General features: G+C 43.6%; 2 protein-coding genes across 12 annotated transcripts in view; one reads left to right on the forward strand and one right to left on the reverse strand.

Annotated features, from left to right (window-relative positions):
- Anks1b (ankyrin repeat and sterile alpha motif domain containing 1B) overlaps positions 1-1,843 on the forward strand; it is a 1,028,376-nt gene extending 1,026,533 nt beyond the window's left edge. For 6 of the 10 annotated variants that reach the window (XM_027392602.2, XM_027392606.2, XM_035451550.1 and 3 more), the window contains one exon: positions 1,733-1,843. In XM_027392602.2, coding sequence (XP_027248403.2) covers positions 1,733-1,843 — 111 coding nt within the window. Of the gene's footprint in view, positions 1-1,716 lie in introns of all 10 variants that reach the window. The other 4 variants (XM_035451549.1, XM_035451552.1, XM_035451555.1 and 1 more) reach the window with 2 other exon arrangements.
- Positions 1,844-14,704: 12,861 nt separating this feature from the next.
- Positions 14,705-21,033, reverse strand: part of LOC100758500 (apoptotic protease-activating factor 1) — a 75,346-nt gene continuing 69,017 nt past the window's right edge. For both annotated transcript variants that reach the window (XM_027392614.2, XM_035450327.1), the window contains exons 26-27: positions 20,706-20,852; positions 14,705-17,219 (exon numbers count right to left, since the gene is read on the reverse strand). In XM_027392614.2, the coding sequence (XP_027248415.1) occupies positions 17,073-17,219; positions 20,706-20,852 (294 nt within the window). In that variant the 3' untranslated portion in view covers positions 14,705-17,072. The remainder of the gene's footprint in view (positions 17,220-20,705; positions 20,853-21,033) is intronic.

Below are 21,033 nucleotides of genomic sequence, written 5' to 3' on the forward strand. Positions count from 1 at the left end.
CAGGAATGCTCTACTCCACCTCCCCTAACCCCACTCCCCATCTGCATGGTCCACTCCATGGTATCATTCAGGTCTCAATTGCATGAAGGAGCTTTTCCTGGCTGAAATACATGCCTGGTCACTCTGCACCCCCTTTTCCATTCTCTGTAGTATTTACTAAGGGTTTTTTTTTTTTTTCTTACCACTTACTTCTGCCTCTCTTCCTCCATAAAAATATCTGCTCCATGAAGTACACTGGCATGCTGCCACCCCAGGGCCAGGTCCGTAGCAAGCACTTAGCACACATCTGTTCTTAAAGAAATGAGGTCCTGAGGGTGGATTTAACGACTGTGTCTTTGGGTCTGATTAGGCTTCTGAGTGCCCAGGAATGCACAGCATGTTTGTCACTTAGACTACTATATTCCTTCTCATGTGGGCTGGGTAAGTCTGTTCACTGCGGGCGCCTCCTTTCGGCTTACTGTGGTCCACGTAGAATTCTTCCAGAAGAGCACAGAGACTTTGCTGCCATAAGGGCTCATAGAATATTCATCTAGACGCCCTCTCTGGGAAACAGGAAAATACTCAGTGAAGAATGCTAATGTCTTTACCTGGCTCAGGATCCAGCCCCTCACCACGCTTCAGTATTCCCATTTCCTCAGCTCTGGTTGTTTACTCTTAGGAAATAGTGCTCCTAAGACCGCGAGGGGATTCTTCCCTCTGCCTATGGAGACACAGTGGAAACACAGCAGAAGGCAGCCCAATAGGTACAGAAACACAGACCCTCCCTGCAACCTCCAGCAGGCTAAAAAGCTGGTAGAGGAATACTGAGCATGCCTTCCAGAAATTCCTTGGCCCAATTTACAGAGCAAAGTAGATGGCCAAAGGAGGAGAGAACCGTCAGGGAAAGAGCTTAACTACGGCCAGTCAGAGCTCATCAGACCTTAGCTACTGCCCAGGGAACTGCCTGCTTGGCTTTATGTACAGGACAAGGACAGAGGCCTTGCAAGGCCCAGCCTCACAGGCCCTTGCTGACCTCTTCCCTTCCTCTGTCTCTGGTCCATCTCCCCCTGGGATCTGTGCCTGCCTCTGTCCACCCCAGTACCTCTTCTTATCGTGGTGGCCTGCTCGTTGTTTTAACAGTAGTTATTGACGGTACAAGTATTTACTGTATGCCTGCTTTGCATCAAGAAAGCATCAAATCCCACCTTTATGGGCATCCGTTGCGGAGAGGGAGTAGACAGGAAGTCCGCTTGCGTATGTAAGAGAGCGGAAGGCCAAAGCAGGAAAGTTGAGGTGCCATTTTGAAGAGGGTGTGGCAGGTACAGCTTCTAGGAGAGAAAGTGGTGTTGGACCCAAGACCTGGACCACCCTGGCTAGGAGCCAACGGGAGAGGAGAGGCTTGGCGCAATGATGGGCGCACAGCATGGCGGAAAGGCAGCAGGCAAGTGGGTGGGCACCGCAGGGTCCTCGTGAGGATTTAGGGTTCTTTGGGACCCCGAAGGAGGGTGGGAACCGCCGCAGCTCCCCCAGCCTGAGCCCTGGGGGCGGGGCCGGGGCCGGGTCTCACTCGCGTCACCCTTGCAGGCCCCTGCAGAGTCGCTGTGCAGTACAGGTGCGAAAGCGCGAACGCCGCCGGGTCCACCCCGCAGCGCGGCTGGGCGCGCGGGGCCCGAGGTGGGGTTCCAGCGGCGCCCCCGCGGCCGCGCCGCCGCCCAGCTGCCGGATAACGGGCATCAGCCTTTCTGTTTTAAAGCAGATCGACCCTTCTGAGCAAAAGACTCTGGCCAATCTGCCGTGGATTGTGGAGCCGGGGCAAGAAGCCAAGAGGGGCATTAATACCAAGTATGAAACCACGATTTTCTGATACTCGCCGCCCCGTCCTCGCGGTGCCTTGCTCGCCAAGCAGTCCCCGCAGCAGGCTTTCCTTCGCGCCTCCGTGTCCACCCGCCCGGGAGGAAGACTGCTCAGCTCGCCTGGCCTCGTCACGGGCGGAAGGCCGCCGGCCATCCCTAGGGAGCTTTCTGCCAGCGAGACTTTGCCGCCCCTAGAGGCGCGGGGCGGGGGGCTGCGCGGGGCGCCCCAACTCCGCTGCCATCGCCTCCGAGGTACTGCTCAACTGCCCCGTACTTGCTTTGCTTTAGTTGGGGAGAATACCTTTTTACAAGTGAGAGGGGGTCTCCAGTACTGCCTAGAAGTCTAAACATCTTGGGTTTAAGTTTTCACCGTCAGCCGTTTTGAAGGGAAAGCCAGAACAGTACTATCCCCCCCACCCCCCAAAACACCTGTAAAATCATTGTTATCACTGAGTACAGTTTCATGCAAAAAGACAAAGCAACACTCACGATTGCCAGGAAATTCCGTCTCCCGATTTCTATATTTGTGGATTTTATATGTAATCAACTATGTCAGATAAAGGAAACCTTTATTGAATGATTCAAAAATTTAAAAGTGATTTAAAACAGAGGAATTTATTATGCACAGAAAACAATGTCTTGTATCAAATATTTTTATTAAAAGAATGTTTCATTATTGCATTCAAAAGAACGCTACGTTTGTTGTGCGGGATGTTTCTGGTTTCATTTCAAGTGATTTCATCCCTACTGCTACTGCACGAGGACCGGCTCAGTTTGTGACCAACTCTGATGCCTGTCCAGAGAGCAGGAGATCCGGCTTGCGCTCGGCTCGCTCCGGGTGACCCGAAGTGCTGACGCAGTCATAGCCCGCACAAGTTTTTGTTTTAACCTTCCAAGCGTTTTAAAGAACATGTTTAACAAATATATATATATATATATATATAATCTAGGGCTCCTGCTGTCAAGATTTCTGTCATGGAAACCTTGTTTGAGAACGGTGTTAATAAAATTCTATTGCAATTTTTTTTCTAGAAAAAAATAAATAACACAAAAAAGAAGAAATTCCAAAGTAATAATAAAGACTTTTCTTGAAACAGATTAAAAAGTTTGCTTACTATTTGATTAAATAAATTTACTTATGTTTCTTTAAGGTATTTTAATTTTTTAACGTCTCTGTGGAGTATTTGTATGATACCATAATGTATATTTCTGTAGAATCAAATTATATAAACAGTACCAATATCATTATAGAAAAATAACATTTTAATGTATATTGTTCTAACCGATCATATTGTGAATCATTTTGAAGTTCATTATAGAGATATTGATAAATTGTGAACTTGTCTTAATGTTTTTTTTATTAACCAATATTATTTTAAACCTGAGATTATCACATTCATCAGTTGGTGAGTTTGGAAGAAAAGCTAAATTTCATTTCAACTGACAAATGTATATGGTTTTAGTTCAGTGTTGAAGAATTTTAATACAATATTAAATTACTTGAACTGAATAGTTCCTTGTATATATTTTGCCTATTCACTGTTGATATGTATGTAGTAAACTGAGAGGAAAATAACACTAAAATATGGTACCAAAAGGAACTTGTACAGGAGTGAAGCAGCCAGGGCTTTGCTGAAACACAAACATATGTGTAAATACGCTTGGGCTTCCAGTTATAAATTTTGTAATTTTTATCATTATTTATATCCTATTTTAAAAAGCACACAAAATAAATCAGAAGTACAGTGACTGGTGCTTGGCACCCTTCTGTGAGCACCTCCCCACTCCCACTGAGGAGTGGTACCAAAGGGCCCCACCCTCTCAGCGTCCACAGATAGAGTTGATGTTGTTTTTCTTTTTACAATTGGCAACATCACTGAGAAAAACTTGCTCATTTCCAAGTTCACACACACTGAAAAAGAAACACTATCCTCTGGAGCTTGAATTTCAGCCATAAGCTGCCATGTAAGGTGGCATGTAAGGGGGAATTGGGAAGACAGACATTTCTGAAACAGAGGGGACCCTGCGCCCCCTCCCCCCCCCATATTGACTGCTTATGTAGCACAACATATGTAGCTTGCTTGGGGAAGCATCGCATATATCCTTTACATCCACTAGACCTTTCTTTTCTTTTTTTCTTCTCTTTTTTACACCACTGCTGTAAAGTGGGTGATGGGGCAGTCAGAGCCACACTGACCCTGTGGTCAGTGACTGCCATGCTGCATGTGCTTTGACCTTCAGGTCACACACTGCCCAATCCATGACTGCTACCCTTGGAAACCCAAAACAGTCTTAGGGTGTTCTCTGCCTGTCATACAGCGGCCTGGAGCTTTGAACCCGAAAGAGCTAACCCAGGGAAAGCCGGGCTGAAACAGACCCTGGGACACTTTCTCTCCTGAAGGAGGGTTAGGCTAGGAGTTTCCACTGATACTTCCTCTGAGCCAGTTTGCTCTTTTATTACCTTTTATCTTCTCCAGTCCTCTTATAATAAATCATCTCTGTTTATCACATGTATATTTGTATCTATGATTCCAGCATGAAGTACACAGCACACTCCAATTGGGAGAAATTAAAAGATAAATGACTTGCATTGTGGTGAGATGGTGCAGTCTCCTTAATGCTGGTGCCACTTGGAGGGGCAATAAGGACAGAGAAAGCTATGTGGCAGGGTTAGCCCCTCCAGACTGGGGGACACACAGTTGTAGTGACCCTCAGAGAGGAAGGCAGGTATGAGCCTGACCTCCCTCTTCTTCACCCAGCACCTGCATGACACACACCCACTGAAGGTCAGGGCACAAGAGCAGCCCATGGCCAGAGCAGGGCGGGGAATAAAAGGAACAAGCCCAGAGCAGAAAAGCCAGCTCAGGCAAGGGAGATGGGATTCGTAACTGATTTTTTTTTTTTAATTTAAGAAAAACCTGATATTTGATAAATTCAGTAACTAGAAGTTAAAAGTGACAGCCCTTAAATGCTAACATTAATCAAAAGAGAACTTAAATGTCCCCTTTACAGAAGGACTTGAATTTCATTGATCCACTTAATTTTTTCTTATTAAATGGTGTTCTGTAATAAATCTGAATGAATGACCGTATGAAAATTATGCTTGGCCTGTTAATAAGTCATGAAAGTGGTTTTTCTCAAGTTGGACTGCTTGGGAATGTCGCCAGTCTATCTGCTGTTTGATAAAATGGAATAAAAGTTTAAGCTTAAAGGGCGTGTGGCCACACTCTCAAAAATCAGTAAAAATTTGCACTTGGACTCCAAGTCATGTTACTCCTATTTCTAAAAAGAGTTGAAATTTTGAGGAGTAGTCTAGCTTCCAGTGAGCTAGGATGTAATGTCTGTGTTCAGAAATATATATCTGGAATAAAGCCTCTTTACTGACATTACATCTTTTCTCTTTGTCTACTGGCCATTCCATGAGTACATTTCTTATGAAAAGCACTATGATGGTTAGAAACATTGTCTTAATAGAAACAATGACCAACCAACATAGACCAGAAGCCTCTCTGCCAGTGCACCTACAGCCCTGGTCCCCACAAGTCCACTTGGCCTCACAAACATTACTGTGGTTGGCCCCAGGAACAGAGCCCTGCTTCCCAGAGAACCCAGCCCCCAAGCAGAGTAGGACGTGTGCGCAAGGGTCAGACCTGCCCAGTCACCATCCAGCATTTCTCTGAACCCACAGAGGGACTTGATTTAACTTCCAGGCTTCCACTCAAGTTAATTTATGTACTGAGAACTCACACCATTTCCCTTCTACCAGCTTTGATAGGTTAATTCTAGACCCAGCACATTGTCCTCAGTGTGTAACTCAGAGACCCATAGCTCTATATCATTGAAAAAACAGTTTTTGTCTTTCTTCTCCAAGCTCCCAGAGACCAGTGTTTATAAAAGCTGTCTGAGTCTTGAACTTTTCGGGAGAGGACCATGATGGAGGCAAGGGGGAGGGGAGCAAAAGGCTGAGCAATCCCATGCTGCTCACCTCCAATGGGGTCACCAAGCTGTCTGCTGCAGCTGTAGCAGCTGAGGCTTCCACAAATGGCCCTACTTGATTCAGTCAAGTAAAGAAAGGTGGAATCCGGCGATAGACATCAGGTGTGCCTGCTGTCCAGAATCCCCAGAGTTCACCATTCAGAAAATCTCTACATTGTCTCACTGACCTAGTGGACGAGCTGAGACAAGTCAGGCTTACAGTCAAAGTCAACTCATAGTGATCATAAACGCCATTGAAGCAATCCATACCCAATACCCAACACAACTGTCCTCTGAGGTCTTCATGACTCAGTCAAGCTATCCCCACAGAGGCAGAGCATGCTACTCTCCCTCACAGGAGGCCCCAAGGCAGCACTGAGGAAAAGTTGAGACACTCCCAGGAAGGCGCTATGTCAACCTTTTTCTGACATTCGAGAGACTGATTTCTCCCCATTTCTGAAAAACCCATTTTGTTGTTTTGTTTTGAGAGGAGGAGGGATTGCAATGTGTTGAGTGTTGAGTTGTGAGGCTGAGGAGAAGAAAGGCATTTGTGGCATGTCTTATCAGCATTTCCAGGGTGTGCTGTCTTCAGAAACCCTGGCTGCTGAGTCTTTGAGAGGCAAAGTGCCTGAGCTCCCACTGATTGTCAAGAGTAGAAAGGAAGAGCCTTCCCCCACAAGCTTTCTAAGAAAGCTGGGTTCTTATAGGAAAGCAACACATTTTAAAATGTTAGCCACTAACCCATTGCTTAAAAGGTAAGTGTGGGGTTGGTGAAATGGCTCATTGGGAAGAGCATGTGCCAGGAAAACCTGACCATGCCAGGAAAACCTGAATTCCGTTCCTGGAACCCACCTAAAGATGGGAGAACCAGCTTCATAGAGCTGTCCTCTGACCTCCACGTGTGTGGGCGTGGCACAGGCAGTCAGGGTGGGGGAGGGAGAGGTTAGGAGTTGTTGACACTGCTTGCCTGATATTGTATTACTTATAAGAGTTATAAAATGAATCCAGTGACTAGAAGACCTGACATAGCCATGGCTTCAACCAGGGAGTAGTTGAATTTTCCTTCCTGCACATGAATTTTAGACACAGGCAGTACAGGCTGTGATGGTAGCTGTCATCCTAATCCCAGGGCTCATCTAGATTCCTACACTGCCAACCTTAACATGTGGCTTCTGTTCTCAAGAAGACCTCTCTTAAGAACTCATTGTCTCTTTTTTCTTTTTTCTTTTTTTCTTTTTCTTCTTTCCCTTTTTTTCTTTTTTCCTTGCTTCCTTCCCTTCTTTCTTTCTTTCTTTCTTCCTTTCTTCCTTTCTTTTTGAGACAGGGTTTCTCTGTGTAGCTTTGGAGCCTGTCCTGGCACTCGCTCTGTAGATCTCACAGAGATCTTGCCTTGAATTCACAGAGATCCACCTGCCTCTGCCTCCCGAAAGCTGGGAGTAAAGGCATGCGCCACCACCTCCTGGCTTTATGACCTCATCTTCTCAATGTGGCTGCCAGAGCACTGTCCTGAGTTCACATTCCAGACAGGAGAAAAGACGGTAAGGACTAAAGACGGTATTGTTGTCTGGGTGACCAAGATTTTGAGAGCTTTCCAGAAAGCTTCACCCTACAACTTTATAAAGCTCCCTGGCCACCCCTCCTTCCGAGGAGGCCAAAAAAGATGTGATGGTTATTGTTATTTTTAACAGAGTACACTAAAACTCCCAACAAAGTAAAGGTTGTTATTGAAGAAATACGGAGAGGCTGGATTTGGGGGCAGTCACCACAGAAATAGGTAAAAGCCAAAAGCAAGCTCACACTGGTGAGAGAAGGCAGAGCCTTCTCTCTGGTGCTGGTGATGATCCTGGCAGAGTTGTTCCATGAATTAACTCCCAAACCCAACTAGGGACAAGTCCTACAGTTGTGCTAGCACACACCTGTGCTGCCTGGCTACAAAGACTATAATGGCAGAGTGAGCCTAAGGAACAGCTCACACAACACAGGGACATTCAGCTGTAGTGCAGAGGGGACCCGCCTGGCCAGGCATCATAGCCAAGGGCAGAGGGCTTGATCTGCCTTGATCTCCATTACATCCTGGAATCACATGGGAACTTTAAAATCTATTACCTGTGTCCCATCTCCTGGGAGAGGGAGAGGTCTGTCTAGGTTGTGGCAATTCTAGCCACTGTGGTGAGAGAAGTGTGAAGCAGGGCAGTCCCGCAGAACTGCTCACACCAGCGGTTCCCTCCAAGGTAGATCCTTAGGAATACTAAACGATTTGCTGGGGCCACACAGCTAGAGCATTAGTACAGCCAACACTTACACTTAGCTCATTGGCCAATCATGCCAACCTGTGCCAGCATGCCCAAGCCATGGGTCAGGCAAGCCCACAGTCCTAAGTGCCCCTCATTCCCAGTCCTGGACTGCTCCAATGGTGCACATAGTCCAAAGGGAATGAAGTTTGGACCATTAGGGACGAGAGAAGATGACACCTTCCCTACCGAGCAAAGGCACTCTTGAAAGCCCGCAGCCACAGGGAGAAGCACAAGCTGCTTGAATGGAGTTGTTGTCCTTGGTGCAGAAGCAGCAGGAGCCTAGGCGATGGATGAGGAACCCAGGGCAGGATGGGAATGATCTTTGTGACAGGAGCAAAGAGTTACTGAGTCATTTACTGTGGCCTATGTCACATGCCTGACATATTCTCCTTTGCCTCCCATAACCCTAACACTAACACTAACCCTAACCCTAACCTTAACACTAACACTAACCCTAACCCTAACCTTAACACTAACACTAATCCTAAACCCTAACCGTAACCCTTACCTTGGCACATGTCCTATCTGACAGATGAGGAAACCATCTGAAAGGCTACAAATGGAAGGAAAAGGAGAAAGGGATCAGCAAGGCAAACGACCCCAGCCTGACACCAACTTGAAATCCTATAATCCCAGTGTTGAGGAGGCAGAGGCAGGTGGATCACTGGGAGGTCACTGACCGGCCAGCCTAGGCTCCTTGGCAAACCCCAAGCTAGCAAAAGACCTCTAAAAAAGAAAAAAGAAAAAAAAAAAAAAAAACAAGATGGATGGAACCTAGAAACAGTATTTGATATTCCCCTAGGGTCTGCATGTCCAAACACACATGCACATGTGCATATATATCATATACATTGCACACACACGAACGCACACATGCACACACACATTTCAACAGGCCCCTCTAAAGGAGAGAGTCGAGGTTACTGCTAACAACTTCCCACATTCAATGCTGCAGTCCCTGAGAACCAAGAACAGACCCAAAGCACCTCCCCTCCCCCCTCGGGCTCCGCTGCCCACCAGGCTCCTATCAGCTGAGGGCCTCCCAGTAAGCACCAAGACGAAGACTCTGAGGACGAGAGGCAGAAAACATCTTTTGATGCTGACTGTGGGATCTGGGAGCTGACACATCGCTCACACTGCCTGAAGCAGAGGCATGAAACGAATGGCCTGAGCGCTGATTCGAAAGGGAGCTTTCAGACCCTTCCGCCCCAGGCTTCTGTAGCAGGACCAGGCTGAGTTACCACGGGAGGCAGGTGGATTGCCAAGCTCCTGCTCCCCACTTGTCTATAGCCTAGAGATTTAAGAGGGTTGTGCGTGCGCGCGTGCGTGCGTGCGTGCGTCTGTGCGTCTGTGCCTTCGTGTTTCCAGGCAGGTAACTAACATCTTGCAGCACTGTCTTGAGATCCAGTTAGATCCTGTGTGGAGAGCACCCTGCCCACAACTCATCACTGAAAGCATTCTCAAAAAGTCCAGCTCTCCATTCCTTCTTCCAAAACTGCCATTTGTTAGTCTCGGGAGTTAATGCACATGCGATGGGGTTGTGGCTCAGCTAGTAGACTGCCTGTTATGAAAAGAGCCCCAGGTGTGTGTTTGTATCATCGCCAGCACTACATGAAATATGTATAAGGATACACACCTGTCTGTAATCTCAGCACTACAACAGTAGGATCACAAGTTCAAGGCCAGCCTGAGCTTTTGGGTTCCATGAAATCCTATCTTTAAAAAATATGTTAGTAGACAAGTCCAAGGGAGGAGAGGAGAGGAGAGCCACTGGCATCCCAAGGTGAGGAAGCTAGAATCACTGTCAAGCCAAGGTGGTAGAAAGAGTATCTCAAAATTCATTACACAGGCTGGTGGATAATCTTCCCCAAATACTGAAACTCAAGCCTGTGGCCCCCAGGGTGTCCATCTCAATGAAACAACAGTCATGTCCTACCTGAAACCATAGCAGATACCAGTCTGATACCAGTCTGGTGGGTCTGGGCTTCCCAACAAAAGAAAAACCAAGGTTGGATGCTAGCCCCAGCTTTGTCACTGGTGCCTGGGGGTTAGTTCTTCCCCAAACTGGGTGTGCACAAATACAATTCCAACACGTGGAAGAGTGAAGCAGGGGGATTGGGAATTCAAGGCAAAAACAAAAAACAAAAAAAAAAAAACGGGGGGGTGGGGAGAGAATAGCAAGATGGTTCAGTAAGTAAAACACTTGCCACCAACCCTGATGATATAAGTTTAATCCCCAGGACCCACATGGTAGACTGACTGCTGACCTCTGACCTCCACACTCATGCTATGGAATCAGCAATGCACATTCGTGCGCGCGAACACACACACACACACACACACACACACACACACACACACACACACACAGAGCAAATTTTCGTTTAAAGACAGGATGCCCAGTCTGCAAATCTCCAGCACTGTGGAGATGAAGTGAGAGTAGCCCATGCCTGAGCAGACAGGAAGTACTTCCCGAGGATGAGTGATGCCATGGTCTCTAACTCCTCAGAATACCCCCCAGCCGTGGTCAAGTCCTTCTCAGCTACTGAGAGCACCAGAAGCTGCTCAGCAGCTCAAACTACACACCAGAGACCTGAGCCTTGGGTGCCCCTAGTCCAAGGTGAAGGGAAATGACAGGGGTGCATTCTCTATTCACCTATTCACTTTGTGTGGTCAGCTGTATTCCCAGTCCTGGAGTTCTGGCCTCATAAATGAATTTACAAAGAACACTGGTAACTCACTTTCTAGAAGCATAAATGAAAACTGCCCAAGCTTTAGTCTTCTCATACTAGCAGGAGACCCAGGAGCAAATTGTCATCAATGCTAAGTAACTTCAAAGGTCTGGTCTCTGGTGGACACCACATTTGATCCAATTCTTCAGCCCCTTCCATGTGAACAGACGCCTGGAAGGATATTCCGTCTGCAGTTAACCTCCTAGCCCAAGAGTAACTGAGGTTCTCATTCGGGCATATTAATAACTGCTTAACATACACACAGTCCTGCAGGGAGGAGATGTGAGCAAGCAATCTTTTCCAGCGACAATCTTTGGAGACTAGGAATTACTAGAAAGTCAGTCCTCCTTCTCTAAAGGTCACTAGGAAAATTATAATATAACCCGTTTGTTGAATAATAGACGGCCTCTCTTGCAGGCTTCAACACTCCGGGGATATGTTTATTCATTCCCTATAATTTAGTAGCAAACCTCTTTTATCCAAGTAAAGTTTTACATTTCCCTAATGATGTGTCACGGGAAAATGATAAAAACAGGACAATGAAGAACACTGGTACTAGATTACAATGTGATTCAGCAGCTTTACAATAACCTTATGGGTGAGAGAAACAGAATCCCATGAGCATCCAGGCACTCGGGAACTTCAGTCATTCAATATTCACTGGGGTTCTAATGGCAGGACAAGCTACGTTAGACTCTGGTGTTAAAGCACATCCTCCTCTCAAGGGTGTGCAATCTAACAGGGCAAAGTGTGGAGGTAAATAGACAAATAAGCAATGTCAGGATAAAGAAAAAGAAGTGCCAACAGGAAAAGCAGACGGTCCAAGGGAGGCAGGACAGACCATCAGCCTCTGAAGGTTGTTTCCAAGGATATATAAAAGATGGAGTTAGTGGGGAGGAGAGGAGAGGGAGTTAGGGGAAAGAGAAGGGGAGAAGAGGAAGGGAGAGGAGGACATGAGAGAGCAGGAAGATAGAGTCAGGGGAAGAATAGAGGAGAGCAAGACAAGAGATACCATAATAGAGGGAGCTATTATAGGTTTAAAGAGAAATCTGGCACTAGGGAAATGTCCAGAGATCTGCAAGGTTGACCCCAACTAACAATCTAAGCAATACTGGAGAGGCTACCTTAAATGCCCTTCCCCTATAATGAGATTGATGACTACCTTATATGCCATCCTAGAGCCTTCATCCAGTAGCTGATGGAAGCAGAAGCAGACACCCACAGCTAAACACTGAGCTGAATTCTGGAATCCAGTTGCAGAGAGGGAGGAGTGATGAGCAAAGGGGTCAAGACCAGGCTGGAGAAACCCACAGAAACAACTGACCTGAACAAGGGAGAGCTCATGGACCCCAGACTGATTGCTGGGAAACCAGCATAGGACTGTTCCAGACCCCATGAATGAGGATGTCAGTTTGGAGGTCTGGTTAATCTATGGGGCCTCTGGTAGTGAATCAGTATTTATCCCTAGTACATGAATGGACTTTGGGAGCCCCCTCCACATAGAGGGTTACTCTGTCAGCCTAGACACACGGAAGAGGGTCTAGGCCCTGCTTCAAATGATTTGACAGACTTTGAAGATCCCCATGGAAGGCCTCACCCTCCCTGGGGAGCAGAAAGGGAATGGGATATCGAGGGTTTGGAGGGGGGGAGGGCAGAAGAGAAGTGGAGGGAGAGGGAACTGGGATTGACATGTAAAACAAGCTTGTTTCTAATTTAAATTAAAATTTTTTACTTAAAAAAAAACAAACATTTTGAAAAAGAAATCATGGAATAATTCCCATTCCCAATTGCCTTATAATAAAGAAAGTAGTAAATAGACTAATGAACAGTTTTCAAACAATGAAATATAAATAACCAATAAACACATAAAAATGTTCAAGCTTGTCAGAACACGGTCCAAGAATGGAGTCATGTGAGAATTCTGAGTGCTTGTGAGAAATCTCTGAGAAAACAAGTCTTATGACCTCAGTTGCCTCAAAAACATGGAATTGTTCTTGGAATGTGCTTTCATGCTCTTCTTAGGTGTAGCAGATATGAGTGAGTTTACTTCAGATTATTCATTATAACTGGCTGTTGTTATTTATCCACATGTCTCTATGGAAAAACAAGTTTTTGCCACATGCAGCTTGTCCTTGTGATTGAATTCCTGTGACTCCTCTTAACCCTCAGAGTATAAACTGTCAGATGCTCTGAATAAAGTTGGCTGTTGCATTTATCGGCTCCGTTCTCCCAGGTCCCAACACCTCTAGAGTGGTAACTCAGCCTCACTAGCCACCAGAGAAATAAGAATTTAAGTTACAATGAGATTCCATCTCATCCCAGTCAGAAAGGCAGTTATTTAGAAAACAACACAACAGATGTGACCTTTAACTCCAGCATTTGAGAGGCAGAAGCAAGTATATCATTGTGAGTTCAAGATCAGCCTAGACTACACATCCAGTTTTAGGGTTACATAGTGAGATCATAATCTCAATTTAAACTACACACAACAACAAATCCTGCTGAGAATGTGGGCAAAAGGGAACTTTATACATGGCTGAAAGGGATGTAAACTAAACCAACCACTATGGAAGTGTCTCAAAAAAACTAAAATAGTAGATAAGCTATGGACCCATCCTAAATGTCCAAAAACAGTGTGGATAAAGAAAATGAGTTTATATATACAAAATGGAATTATTCTCAGCACCAAAGAAGGAGACTATGTTTACAGAAAAATCTACTGTAACTGGACATAATCACACTAAGTTAATTAAGTCAGTCTCCGGACAAACATGCTTTCTCTCATCTAGATTTTTTATAGATACATCAAATCATGTATTTATAAATGGCATAGAAGTTCTAGCAAAGCAACTTCATAGGAGAATAAAGGGGACCAACAGGAGAGAACAGGGAGTGAGTGGTAAAGGGGTTTGGAGAAAAAAATGCTCAATATAGTAGATACTATATAAAAACATCCTTATATAACACAGTATCATGTGCAATGAATATACACAATAAAAATGTAATAATAATAATAAAAAACAAATAGGACCACAATTTCCAAGAACTCTAGAATATGACCAAGAGACCAACCTAAGAATATATGGAGTACAAGTTGAGATTAAAAGCAAACAAACAAAATGAAAGTATTTAAAACATACATTTTATATATAGAAAGTTCCCCAAATCTAAGGAAAGAAATGACATTCAAGTACAAAAGACATTCAGAACTCTAAATAGACATGACCACAGAACAACCTCTCCACAACATGAAAGATGCTAAAAGAACAAAGAAACGATATGAAGTGCTGTGAGAAAAAACAACTCATACAGGGAACCAAATCAGAATAAGATCACCTCTCCAAAACACCCTGAAAAGCCAGGCTAGCATGGAACAAAAAATCCTTCAACCAAAACTGCTATATCCAGCAAAGCTGTCTTTTAAAATTGACAGAGAAATAGGGACATTTCAAGAAAAACACAAACTAAAGCAAATCATGAGTGTGTGTGTGTGTGTGTGTGTGTGTGTGTGTGTGTGTGTGTGTATGTGTGTGTGTGTATGCATGTAGGTATGCCCATGTGTGTGTGGAGGCCTGAGGCCAGTATCAGGTGGTGTTCTGGATTGCTTTCCACCTGCCAACATGGAGTTCAGGTTCTCTCTGTCAACATGGGAGTTCAAGACAGCTACACTGCCTGGTCAGCAAATCCTAGGGATCTCCCTGTCTCTGCCTTCCCAGTGCTGAAATCATAGGCTTGTTTTGTATGGGTTCTGGGGATCAAACTTAAGTTTTCATCTTTGCAATAACTGAGCCCATCTCCCCAGGCCACTCCTGAAAGCTGTTTAATCAACCTCCTAATAGAGAAAAGGCAAGCAACAAGTCTGAAATCAAAATGCTTCTCAAAAAACTTCAGAAATTTTATTTGTTATTAAAATTCATGTTTAAACAGTATTACACAGCAAAAAAATTAACACATGTAAGTTATAAATACAAAAAGTCTTGAAAGCACATAAAAACATGTTTCAAACCATGTTTACATACAAAGTCCAATTAATTTCTCACATAGAAAGTACAGCAAGGAAAGGACTCAAAGTGCTCATCTGCAGCCCACAAGCCAAGTCCTCTCAGCCAGCCCTGAGAACTGCAATGTAAGCTACAGCTGTCTCCTTCCTTGTGTACTGTCTTCCTCTCCACTTCATATTTAAGACAAAGACCAAGACTTTTTACAAACTGGTGCTTACTATTTCACTTCGATAACCCAGCTACAGAACAGATAAGCCACAAACGTTATCTGAAAAGCAAAGTTTGAGTCATTCTCAGCAAATTCTCAGATATTTATTTTTATAAAATTAAGATTTCTCACTTATCACATCTGCTTAAATCACAGTAAGTGTGTAAACTAGTTCCTCAACCTACCAACCAAAAAAGGTAAAAAAGACACATCCTTAACTGTGTCCAAGTTCTTGTTCACTCTAATCAGTCCCTGCAAATGCCATGTGGATCTAGCTAATCTAAAATCCATCTACAGCTGGGGGGTATCCAGTGGTAGAATGCTTGTCTACCATGGTCAAGGCCCTGGTTTCAATCTTTAGCACCACAAAGAAATAAAAGCTAGAATACATGAGTGGTTTCTTCCCTCTGCCCACACCACAACTAGTAATATGCACTGACAACAGAAACAGCCTCACTGACTATCTACTACTACTGCTAGTTCTCATTAATTCCTATTGCAAAATGAAGATATTTGATTTCTTATTTTATAAAAACTCTATTATTGTTGGGCAGTAGTGGCACACACCTTTAATCCCAGCACTCAGGAGGCAGAGACAGGTGGATCTCTGTAAATTCAAGGCTAGCCTGTTTACAAAGCAAGTTCCAGGACAGCTAGGTTGTTACAGAGAAACCCTGTCTCAAAACACACAAAAACAAAAACAAAACAAAAAAAAACCCAAAACTACATTTATTATTACTAATTAATCTCTATTGTCCTTAATAATATTTCTGGGGAAAATAATTAAATTTAAGCTTCAACTAAAGATTCTAAAAGGAGGTTAAAAACAAAACTAGTTACTGATGGTGCAAAGTTTTTTTCTGTATCAAAAGCTGTCTCTCCCAGCTACTTAGGAGTCTGACACAAGAGGACCACAGGAGCCTGTGTAATACAATCACTGTGCAATATAATGAGTTCTCATTTCCCAGGGGAACATGGGGGTTGGGGTTAGGGCAGGGGTACAGAAAAAAGAAAGTGAGGGGAAGGAGAAAGCCATCTCCTTCCAGGGTTTCAGAAATTTCTGTGGGACAGAAACCATGAACAATTCTCTTGAAAGTCATAAAGAGAATAGCACTGATAAAAGTAAAGAAATTAAAGGAGAAGTATGTTCTACTAGTTCACTTTTCATTGACTTACTAACAGCTAACTATGGAACAGAGGGTTAAGCTTAGTCAAGTAATAAGTAAAAAATAGAGGGTTGGGTGGTGGTGGCGCTGGCACCTTTAGTACCACCGCTTGAGAGGCAGGACAGGAGGATTTCTGTGATTGAGGCCAGCCTGGTCTACAGAGTGAGTTCCAGAACAGTTGGACTGTTACACAGAGAAACCCCGTCTGTACAAAAAAACAAAGCGGAATTCGGGGTGGTGCCCAATTAAGACACTGACAACCAAAGTCAAGGTACACACAGCTACAGAGAGAAATCTCTCTAAGTAAGACTTTAGCTCATAAAAAGAACTTGAAAAACAACACTCACTGAGTTATCAAAAGAAATGTTGCAGACTGTGCACAAAGACACTATTCTTTAAAGCAAATTTAAAGAGTGCAAATAAGCAACATGATTTTATTTGGAAAACCATACCCCCTGGGGGTAAGTGTGGCTCAGAAAACAGACCACCATTACCTTGCAGCATAGCCTGCATAATGAATGATAGCATCAACACATAGAGTTCCTTCAAATGGTTCTCATTAATTATGCCAACCAATTTGAATGCATCAAGGAAGTTTCCAATAGCATAACAAGGTACATATTTACATTTCATTTTCATGTTAAGAACAAACTGTTAATAACAGTAATGATTATAAAAAATGAGTAAAAGTATGTTCATTTGAGGAGACAGCTCTACTAACATTATTCATCCAGCCATAAACACTTTTGTAATGAATGCAATACTACAATACAATTCACAGTATTATAAAATGTTGATGTACAGACTTTCAACTTTTTTCCAATTCAAAATTAAAGAGCTGAACTATATGTATGCTTAGCCATTTTACTCTAAAACCTGTAAAATATATAAAATACCAAGATTATCAACCGTCACATATTTTCGGAAGTCAGGGGACACATGTATTTTCTTGAGGTTTGTTCCATTTGTGTAGAAGGTCTGTGAGGATTCGCCAGTGACAACATTCCACCACTATTCAAAGAAAAAGAAAACTTTCATTAGATTGGTAATTACACTGCAGTGACAAAATTCCACCACTATTCAGAGACAAAGAAAACTTTCATTAGGTTGGTAATGACACTACATGCTCATTTGTAGTGCCAACCAGCTCCTTTCCCCAACTACTACTGACCCCTAAGCCAAACAGTGAGCAGGAAAGGCACCCAAAGTTTACTAGCCTTTGTTGGTTACGCCCGGTGATGGCCTCACAGTCATGTCTGTCCCCAAAGCCACTGCAAGGCATTGAAGAAAAAATAATAACCACTAGAGAGCTGGTAACAGAGTGTTGGGAAGGGTTGGAACTGTCTGCATGTCTTCTCCATGGAATGGGCACATGACTGTTTCTCCATATTAAGATACCCTTCTAGAGCCATAGACTGCACTCTAACAGATACCCAGACTGCTCATAGTACAGACAAGGAAGGAGAACACTCTTCTAGAGAACCCTTTTCTCCATGGGTAATGTAAGCTGCTATGTGACACTCTATGCTGAATACCAGTCACCTCCAAAGAAGCAGGTGCTCTAACCACATTCTTCACTGAATTTATGAAGAGTAACACTATTTTCACCAAATGGCGTTCACAAGACTTACTCTCCTATCTCAGAGCTAAACTGAGGGCAAGAAACAATGCACTCGAACACATTTTCAAAAGGCCTATAGTGCATCAAGAGCCCGAGTATCACAAACATACAACAATACTCTGGCCTATGTGCTCAGGACAGAGCCTAACACTCCACCTTGCCATGAGTCAGGCTTGAGTATTATCTTTCCTTGTGATAGTATGATCTGGTAAATGTGTACGTCACAGGGTTTGGTAAAGCTCACTATAGCAGCGTGCACTTTCGAAAACAGCACCATACCCCAAGCACAAAGAATACACTCCAGCCCTGGAGGACTTGGTTGCAGTGACTAGGGCTTGTGGAGTTCATCTCCTAGACCCATCTGCCTCACTTTAAAAATAAAAAACCTGGGTTCCTGAGAGAATCAAGACTCAGAGGACAGTGGAAGTAGACAGCAGAGGTGGAACAGTTTCTGACTTCCAAATGTAGTGTCCATCCGTCACACACACCATTAAAAAGAACTTCTTAACCTGAAAATACTACAGCAGTCACTGGTTCAATATGGATTGGAAATGCAAGATTTCATATCAGCAAACACAGAATTTTCAGGGTAGTGAATTGCTCAATATGACCCTATAGTTGTAGATACATGCCATCAGAAATTTATCCAAATGCATAAAATGTGCAACACCAAGCCTTAGCCTTACATCAACAATGCACTGTAGGTGTTGATGATGTATCAGGTTAAGTCCATCAGTTATAACAAATATGAGTATCTGATACTGATAGTGGAATAAGTCTGAGTATGTACAGAAGCAAAAGATGCACAAAAAAATATCTGTAACATGGCAATTATTATCACTATACCCATTTTACAGACAAAACAACTGGAGCAAATAGCAGTAAAACAACCTTGTGAAGTCACTAAACTAGTGAATGGCAGAGCTGAGGTCTGAACTAAGGCAGTCTGTCCCCAGACCCACTCCACAGTCATAACAATACTCTTCTGAGTATAAAATACCTTCATTTATGACTCTGTGTTCCACATCTTAAATCAGCCTTTGCCTTCAGTGTATGAATTAATATGAACTTGCCATTCTAGCAGTCTGTTTTCTGTGGTGTGACTCGAGCAAAAGCTGAATAATGTTACATTTTTATTTATAATAAATTTGAGAGTTAAGAACATTTTAGTTATAGATACCTGTATCTTGCTCACACTCAATTTACATTGTTCAGATTTTAAACAGACCCAAAAATGCCTAATTTCTTGACTACTTGAGCAGCTGTTTCTTCTTACTCCTAATTTGTTCTGTGCCTTTGGATGGTCTCATTAACATGCTGGGTAGATGCAGGCTGGGTTATAACGTAATTAGTTTAACTATGCTAGTAATCAAACAGAAGGCAAAGTGCTGAGTGTCATGTCAATACATAGACTACACAGACAGGCAGCTTCTCCCAGCCTCAAGACATAACATGTACAGTACAGCAACAGAGACATCTTTCTACTTTATGTCAAGGCTGCTCACTGATCTTCAGAATATCCTGAAAGCCAGACACGATTATGCAGTGGCATTCCACAGAGCTCAGAGCTTCTGGAAGCTTGGTGTCAAGGCTGGGTCATTACGTTTCCACAGGGAAAGACTTTCCTCTTCCAACACAAAGACAGCAACATCTCTCCTCTAAGCACCATCCTCAAATCTCAGAGTCATTTGTCTTTACACTAAAAGAAGAGTGGCATCAACAGTCCGGGAGCTCTTGATGACTACATGAAAGTGTGCCCCAAAAGGTATCCACTAAGACAACATTAAGATACTGGTTTCCAATGCAGGAAACAAAATGAAAACATCCCCTCAATCATCTTTTATAAGCCAGATGTTTATGTTGAGTCAGACTGCAATAATATGAGACCCTTATAACCAAAACCTTCATTCAAACACATATGAACATCTGTGTTATGAGGTAATGAGATCATCCTCACTTAGATGTTCTCAACCACCTCACAAAATCTTATGGGATCAGTTGTAAATGACAAAGTCTACAGAATGCCCAGTGGTCAGTATCCTTTCCTACCCCTTGTACAACTGACCTATCCATTCCTCTCCTTTCTGCCTCCACTTACCTCCTGCAAAGTTCTCTCAGGCCCCTCCCACACTTTAGGGACTTCCTTTTCCATTTGTTTCCTGTATGGAGCATTAGCCACCACTGGGAAAGGACAAGCCTTAAATATGTGCCACAGCACACAGCAGGAACTAAACACAGTCTTACTGAATGGGTAAATGGACCAATAAATGACATCAGAGCCCTATAATATGCTTAAACCTTGGTGCCAATAGTCACTATTGAGTATGCACAAGCCAATTTGTTAGAGACAGCAGGAAAGGCAGAGGACCTGCTAGGAGTCTTGGCCCTTGTAGTTACCAATCACAAAGTTTTAGGAGAGTGATAACCTCCATGAAAATCAGTTTTGGTCATCTATAACCCAAAGGGAGTAAAACTTTAACATCACAAAACTGATTAGTGGACTGATAAAAATCAAAGTCTATAGATAATAAATTATGTGCTGCTACTATTATTATCAAGAAAAAATTTTCACAAATACATTTTTCAAATAATCCCAACCCAAATATTTACTGCTGAGTAGCATCAGAGATAAAGCTGGCTCACGTAGGTTCAGATTAGGAGGTGAGAGTTTGGTGCCACACTGTCACCAAAGAAGCTGAGAGACCTAGAGAAAGTAGCCTTCTGGATGTCAGCCACCATTGCAAAGTTGCTGTCTCACAACAGCCTCCCTTCTACTCTGCTGGGTTATAGGAAACCCAACTGAAAAACACCAAGTGGAAACTGCTTGGATACGACCCAGACTGCTCTTTTTCATGTCCTTGAGTAACTCTTCTTACCTTAAGATATCCTCCAGCAGAGACAAGCATCTTGCTGTCGGGAGAGAAGCAAAGATCAGTCACCCAGCCTCCATGGGTGGCAGTTCCTTCTTCTACTGAAATTGGAGCACACAAATGAAGAAGCTGGCCACTTGAGACATTCCATATCTACATAAACATGATACATAGTTCATTAATAGGATAACTCTCAAGCCTACCAATTCCAAAGTATACACACATATCATCTGTGATATTTCTGGAAACCTTTCTTTAAAAACAAAAAGAATAGCATGCTGGATCAAAATGCTATCCATTTCCACTGAATTAACAGAGAAAAGCAGGCATGGTG

This window comes from Cricetulus griseus (genome assembly GCF_003668045.3).
Source record: "Cricetulus griseus strain 17A/GY chromosome 1 unlocalized genomic scaffold, alternate assembly CriGri-PICRH-1.0 chr1_0, whole genome shotgun sequence".
In the NCBI taxonomy this organism is placed as follows: domain Eukaryota; kingdom Metazoa; phylum Chordata; class Mammalia; order Rodentia; family Cricetidae; genus Cricetulus; species Cricetulus griseus.